The following is a 7,602-nucleotide window of genomic DNA, read 5'->3' on the forward strand; positions in this document are numbered from 1 at the left end:
AGAGGTGGAGTCTGGTCCTACTTCCACCAACACGTACGCCCAGCGCGTTGTGTTGGAGCTGCAGTGCTACGCATGAGCCAAGTTGCCCTTCTCCAGTTGTGGCTTGAATGGGAATACGCTTCTTGGTGACTTTTCCACCTGTGTGAGACCAGCCAACTTACCAGTTCTTCCTGTCCCTGAGGCTCTGTTGTCTCTGGCTGCCGGCATGACAATTGATGCCTCTATGGAAGATTATGGAAACCATGGGAAAGCTCATCACAACGGACAGACCCATGCAACAAACCTTTGCTTTCCTGAGTGCGATGCTGTCAGAGGTTCAAACACATCCATGGGCCACAATATTTGGCTTCACTTGCTGCTGTCTAGCTTTTATGCAGCCGCTTTTCAAACAAGGCAGTGTCTGAGACAGTCTTGAGGATCTTAGTTTTGGGCTGTGCCTGGCACCCATCTGGGTACAACAAAGGAAGGGAGTGCTGGAGCTAGGGCTGAAGGCTGGTTTTGGTGGACTCAGTTCTTGTTCTTGGCTTGAAGGCTCCATTTCAATATCTGCTCATCTTAGCCTGTGCTGACCAAGCCAGACAGCAGTAGCAGTGCTGTCAATGATGTGCCTTGTCTTGCTTCTCTTGCTGTGATGGATCACCAGCGAGATGTTCTGCAAATGCCAAGGATTCAGGTCCTCTCCAAAGTAACAATTTTGAGGGGCCTAGACCTGCACAGAACTGAGTGCTTTCAGCTCTGTCAGAAACAAAACATGTTGAGTGTCCTCAGCCACAAACCAAGAGTGAGAGTTCAAGTGCTGACTGGTCTGCAAAGGGACTGACCCTGGGCTGGTGGATGCCTCTTAGACAATGAGTTGCTCCTTGCTGTTTTCCACTTCTGGGCTGCACTCCTCTGTGTTTGTTGAGACGCTAATTAAGAGCCTGTGTTTCCCAACCAGATCAACTGACTCAGCACCTCCACCCCCAGCAATTTCCTCCTGTTTCACGGCCCAGCCCTACCCAGTGCCTCTCTTGGGCAAGGAGGAAAAAATATACCTTGCATCATTCCCAGAAGACTGATAAATACTGCCTGTAGTGGACCTGGAGGAGAAGAAGGTCTCGAGGTGCAGGGCCCTATACAGCAAGCAGTCTCACAGACCTGACCTGAAACCAAAGAGCTTCAGTGCAGCACAGCCATCCTGGGCACGTCTTGGGAAGCTGTCTCCTCTCTTGGCAGCTCCTAGGCCATTAAGAACCTCATGGGTTGAAACCAATGTCTTAAATCAAGCTGGAAAGTGATCGGTGGCCAGCGCAGGATGTAGAACTCAGATTTAGTGTGGCCGTAAAAAGAGACACCACTTAATGAGTAGACTGTCAAAATCCACATCAGCCCACGATGGATTTAAGAGTGGATCTCTGAGCGTTATTGACTGGCTCTGTTCTGCGACAGCGTTATGGGTTTGCAGGGTTGGCCAGAAAGGTGAAGGATTAGTCAGAGTTTTATTTTGGTTACTGTTTTTTGGCACACGTTTCCTCCTGGCTTCCAGAAGCTCTCCCGTCCCAGCTGTCTGGTAGACCGGCGTGATTTTTATCTGCATGTGAAACTCCACTTGCATGGTCTTGAAATCACAGCCCGAGGGGTTGCCACCACCCCTGGGCATGGCTGGAGATTTCCACAAGCTGATATCCCCTTCCTCCATGTCTGCCTTGTCCGTAGCCACTTTGCCCAGTGACCCATGTGGATCTGATATGGGAACCGTTTTTGACAAGGGCGTGTAGTGACAGGACACGGGGCAATGGCTTTAAACTGAAAGAGGGGAGATTTAGATTAGATCTAAGGAAGGAATTCTTCCCTCTGGGAAGCATTTTGGTGGTGAGGCACTGGACCAGGTTGCCCAGAGAAGCTGTGGCTGCCCCATACCTGGAAGTGTTCAAGGCCAGGTGGGATGAGGCTTTGAGCATCCTGTGTGGTGGAAGGTGTCCCTGCCCATGGCAGGGGGGTTGGAACTGTATGATCTTGAAGGCCCCTTCCAACCCAAACCATTCCATGATTCTATGACCATCTGCCACCATGGAGAAGGGGCTTTGTGGGCAGCCCCTGAGCACAGCTTGCCTGCAGCGTAGAGGTGTAGTCATTGGGTGCGCCTTGCCAGTAAACACATTGCTTAAAGTTAATGCCAGAAGCTGATGAAGTAAAACACCAGGTACGGTGTGAGCTGAATAGTAGTTGCATAAATAGCTACTGACCAACTTTTACAGGCATGTGGTGATTTTTGATTCAATCTGACCTCTCATTCCTGGTTTTCCTATTATTTGGCCTTAGAACAGATGGGTCAGATATTTTCCCTTGGCTTCTCAATCAGGGCAACCCTTGGCTTTAGCACAAATTATCAGTGGCTTTTTTAATTGCAAGAGCCCATGGTGATCTCTGGTGTAGAAGCATAAAAGTGGTAAGGGAGGAGACGGCCGTCGGGGAACAAATAGCCTCCGTGTGCCGTAGGTCTGTGGGAAACGCTCTTTGAGGCTTGCAGGTCACCCACTGGCTGCTTATTTCTCTGGGCTGGGTGGATGCTTTGAAAACTTGAATCAAGTTTTATAGCTTTAATTTTGTGGCTGACTCCCCTCTTGCTTTTTTTTTTTAAAACTGTCTCACAACCCAGAGCAAATGAGTCCCATTGGGTTGTAAAGGGAAAGAATTGGCAAATGGTCTAAAATATTTAGGCTTGCCTAGTGAATGGTAGGAAAAAATTACACTTTTTGATTCATGTTGCTTCCATCGTTTATGCAGCTTCTCTAGTTTTTCCCCGCGTGGTTAATTAGAAATAACCAGGGAATAAGGTGGAATTGCTGAGGGCTTTAGGTTTCAAGAGTGTTTTGTGAGGGTCCCTCCTACTCGTGGGCTGAGGTTGCGTCATCTCCGTGGTCATATCCTGCATCCTGACCTGCTGTAGCCTGTGTGGCAGTGGAGGGGAGAGGTTGTCCTTGTTGGGCACTGGACTGGGATGTGCTGAAGGTGCCACCAGCAGCTCTTGATGCTCCTTCTAGTGCGTATTAGGGAGCAAGTCTGCACAGCGATAGGGAATAGTAGAGCAATGGGTAAAGCTGGGTGGAAGAAGACCTCTGCGGCTTGGTGAGGTCCCACTGTTGACAAGAAAGGCATGTGCTGGGGACAAATTGCACCCTCTCGCCTGAATTCGGAAAAGTAATGTGTTTGGGATGCTAAGGGAAAGCAAGGTGGACGTGTTCTGGAGAGCTCCTGCTTTTCTCCTACGCCGTTCCTCTTGTTCCACTGGGGAAAACGAGGCCTGGGCTCAAGCTAGGGGCTCTCTGGCATCGACCTGAGCCAGGAAAGGCGCCTGGTGCAGCTCAGGACTCATCCTGACGGGACAGGAGGCGATGTGGTCCACGTAGCCACGCTCCAGGTGCAAAGTGCAGCCCAGATAATCCACTCACGGGTAACTGGGAGATTACTCAGATGGATTTCCAATACAGTGGCCTTTAATAATAATCCCCTGTTAATCCCTAAATCAATGGCAGATGGATTTATCTGTATGAGCTGGATGACCTGTCTTGGCATTTTAGGGAGAAAAAGTCTTGTGTCTCTATGTGTGAATAGGTGTGTGTGTATATACACCTATATATTGGTGAACTTGGCAGTGTTACGTTTGCGTTTGGACTCGGGGATCTTAAAGGTCTTCTCCAACCTCAGTGATTCTGTAGGTGTATTTTCATTCCTGCTACCTGCTGGTCTGACCTGTGCATGTTTTCCTGGCAGGGACCTCATGCCCAGGACCCTGGAGGGGCAGATCACCATGGAGAAGACCCCCAGCTACTTCGTCACCAAGGAGGCTCCGGCCCGCATCTCCTCCATGTCCAAGGGCACAAAGCTCATCGTGGTGGTGCGGGACCCCGTGACCAGAGCCATCTCGGACTACACCCAGACACTCTCCAAGAAGCCTGATATCCCCACCTTTGAGAGCCTGACCTTCAAAAACAGGACTACAGGCCTGATTGACACCTCGTGGAGCGCCATCCAGATCGGCATCTACGCCAAGCACCTGGAGAACTGGCTCCTCTACTTCCCCATCGGGCAGATCCTCTTCGTCAGCGGGGAGAGGCTGATCAGTGACCCCGCGGGCGAGCTGGGCAGGGTCCAGGACTTTCTGGGCCTCAAGAGGATCATCACCGACAAACACTTCTACTTCAACAAAACCAAGGGGTTCCCGTGCCTGAAGAAGGCGGAAGGCAGCAGCAAACCCCACTGCCTGGGGAAGACGAAAGGCAGGACCCACCCCGACATAGACCAGGAGGTGGTGCAGAGACTGCGGGACTTCTACCGGCCCTTCAACATGAAGTTCTACCAGATGACGGGGCAGGACTTCGGCTGGGACTGAGGCTGGCGTGGGAAAGTCCCCTGTAATTTCTTGCCCAGCACGGGTTGCGTATATAAAGAGATATATATGTATGTAAAATGTACAGAAATCTATTTTATAATAATTTATTTTTAATTCCTAAGCAATTAATTCACTAAGCTGCCTAACCGCACTGGCTAGAACGGTAGCCCGTAACCTGTTTAACATTCCACGGTGTTTAATTCTAGTATGTCTCTCTTTTTTTTTTTTTCCCCCCTCCTCCTGATTTCTCCTCTTATTGGTTTGGTTTGTAACAGACGGTGCTTCCATTTTTCCTAAACAAAATTTGTATTTAAAAAAAAAAAATCAAAAAAAACGAGGGTGGCAGGGGAGGGGCGGGGAGGGAGGGAAAGCACAAATTTATTTTTGTTACGGGTATCTGGCCTTTATAAACACTTGCTTTCCCTATTCTGGTGTCCCAGTCTCTGCTCCGGTGTTGTGCTCCCTCGTCCCACAGCTTCCCAGTGAGTCCCACGACCCCAGGGGGGGAATTTCTCTGGGGTGGGTGGGGAGGGAGGCTGGGAATCTCCCTACAACCCATGTACCTCTGCTGAGCAGCAGCGTGTTTTACCGGTGACTGGAAAGCGCCGGGAATCCCAAGCCATACAGCTCCTGCTCCGCGCCCGGGACTCGGCCGGGGGGGACGAACGTGCTCGTTTTGCAGCAGAGGAGCCGCAGAGCCTGTCGAATGGGCAGAGCCGTCTCCTCGGTGTGCTTTTCCTTCTTGCCTTTTGTCAAGGAGGCTCTTTCCCACGAGCCCTCTATGCATTTTAAATCTTTACTGCAGGACAAATGCAAAAATACGTGTGCGTGTCTGTGACACGCTCGGGCTGACTCGCAGGAAGCTCGCTCCAGGAGCGCCGGTGCACACAGGGCACTGCTGGGAGATGGCTGCACCCGCGGTGCCAGGAGCAGCCTCCACCCACCGAAGATGCCAGCAGAGCCACAGAGCCACATGACAACGCCAGGTCCCTGCTTGGTGCCATCCCCAGCACGGAGGGTGTCCCAGGACACGGTACAGGCAGCGCTGTCTCCAGCCTGAAGCAGCCCTGGGGCATGAGATGGAGGAACATCAGCCGTGACCCTTTTGATTCCCATTACTGTTTGGTCTGACACCCTATCCGTGGTCTCTCCCAAGGAGCAGCATTTGCCGAGGCAGGAAGAAATGCTGCTTTGCCAACGAAGATGAGTTATAAGAAAGCAGGGGGGAGCCTGGACTGGACGTGGGTCGGGTGCTGCTGGCAGCCCAGGCACGGCCAGGTCCCTCCCCGATGCCACGGGTGAGCGCAGGGGTGGCAGCCAGGCAGGAGAGGAGGCTCCGAGCGCTTAACCATCAACCTGGGTACAAGAACCTGGAGATCCTTCCCCTCAGGTGGAACCCAATGCTTTGGGCATTAGGACAGGTTGGTGGGGCTCTCCTGAGAGCTCTTGCCATGTTTTGTGTGCTCAGGAGGTTTTGATAAATACCACATGTCCGATGCCTTATCCTTCCTGTCGGAGGTTCTGCTCAACTGGAACATTTTTCGGAGTAAGGTGGCAGCAGAAGTGATTTGCTCCTTGAATTTTTAACAGAAGCAGGGCTGTGTTGTCTTCGGGCAACAAAAAGCCATCGCACCTCCCCTGCGAGCGCTGGGACGATGCACCGCGCGGCGCGCAGAGCTCACGGGATGAATCCCACGGTGTTGCCGTGCGAGCACTTGGTAAAGTAAAGCACTTGCAGTGCAAGTAGAACTCGAAACAGCAAATGCACCAACGGGCAGAGCGGGTGTGAGTTGAGTTAATGCTCTAGTTTCGTACGCATTGCCTATGCAAATGCCTGCCCTGCACTCCTCGTAGCAAACCACCTTTGAGCACCACACTGCTGAGCCGTGCCCAGCTGTGGTGGGGTGTTTTCCATGGCATTTCCCAGATGTTTCTTCTACTTTGCAGCGCCTTTGCTCTTACCTGCCCCGTACAGCTCTCTGCTGTGGAGGTTTGGTGGTGAAAAGGCTCTTCAGAGCCTGGACTGGTCTCCTTGGGTCTTGATCTGGTCCTGCTCAGGTGGATGCAGCAGAGAGCAGACCCACCTCTGGATCTGCTGGAGGGGTTTGCGGGTGAAGTGCTGCCCTTCAGTGCTTTGTTTGAACCTAAGGGCTCTGGGCATGGCTCAGCAGTGTCCCATCTCCGAAGTGCCAGTGAGGCGCGTGTGGGTGCAGCGCGCTGGGGTGTCCTCAGGGGAGATGCTAAAAGCATAACATCAGGACTGAGCTGCCCGGCAAACCTGCCGTGAGCAGGATGCAAATCCCTCCTTAGGGATTGCCTCCAAGCACATCTTCCTACAAACAGGGAAAGTTGGGCAAATCCTCTCCTTTTTGCCCTGAGCCATTTCTAGCAATGAAGCGATGCTTCAGGCTGACGCGGTCCCTCTTCCAGAGGTCACCGGTGCGTGTGGGACCTGCTGGGTTGCACGGGTTGACGGGCCACACATGCCACCCCCCCGGTGCTGCAAAACGCAGCTGCAAAGCGAGGGTGGTGGTTGGATCTATGCATGGTTGGGGACTTTGGTTTTAGCTCCGGCCAGGTCCCTGGCTCTGGTCCCTGCTGCCAGGACAGGAGCGTGTCCGCTTTATCACAAACCCTGCTGCTTTTGGGGGGCTGAGGGGTGGGGGGTGCGGGGGAGAAGAAAGTATTTCTTGGTGGAAAAAGGTGATTTTTGGTTCTCAAAACCTCAGTCTTCCTCCTAGCCGGCTTATGCAATGTGTGCAAAGAGGCTCATGCTCGGGGCAGAGCTCCCAGCCCCGATGCGCCGCTTGCCCGGGCGGTTCCGCCGGCTGAGCCCTTCCGCTGCGCGGCCAGAGCCTCCGGCATCCACCGTGGCTTCCTTCTTCCCGACTCCTTCCCTCCGGAGCGCGTGCCCCCCGCCTGCTTCCGAGGGCTGGAAAATTTCGCATCCCCTGCGTCTTCCCTCTCTCGCTTTCTTGGAAACGACTTTTCAATACCCCGACGCCTTCCTCAGCTGTGCAGCACAGCCTGGGCTTAATTAGTCTAATCAAGCCCTGCTGCAAAGTGCTCTCACGAAGGTATCTGATGGAGAGCAGAAATGCAGAGAGAACAATAAATAACTCTTCTAACCTTAAGCAGATTTTCAGCTCCGGCTCAACGTCCTTCGTAACAACGTCTGCACTAGACTTTTGATGTAAAGGCCTTACCTAACGATGAAGACGATGAAGGTG

At 52.6% G+C, this 7,602-nt stretch overlaps 1 protein-coding gene across 2 annotated transcripts in view; it reads left to right on the top strand.

The window, feature by feature from the left end:
• The window catches only part of LOC104376423 (heparan sulfate glucosamine 3-O-sulfotransferase 3B1), a 28,130-nt gene extending 23,758 nt beyond the window's left edge, over window positions 1–4,372 (top strand). For both annotated transcript variants that reach the window (XM_086624040.1, XM_086624041.1), the window contains one exon: window positions 3,754–4,372. In XM_086624040.1, coding sequence (XP_086480166.1) covers window positions 3,754–4,372 — 619 coding nt within the window. The remainder of the gene's footprint in view (window positions 1–3,753) is intronic.
• Window positions 4,373–7,602: the final 3,230 nt, after the last annotated feature.

The sequence above is a fragment of the Tauraco erythrolophus genome, chromosome 20 (assembly GCF_009769465.1).
Source record: "Tauraco erythrolophus isolate bTauEry1 chromosome 20, bTauEry1.pri, whole genome shotgun sequence".
Lineage (NCBI taxonomy): Eukaryota > Metazoa > Chordata > Aves > Musophagiformes > Musophagidae > Tauraco > Tauraco erythrolophus.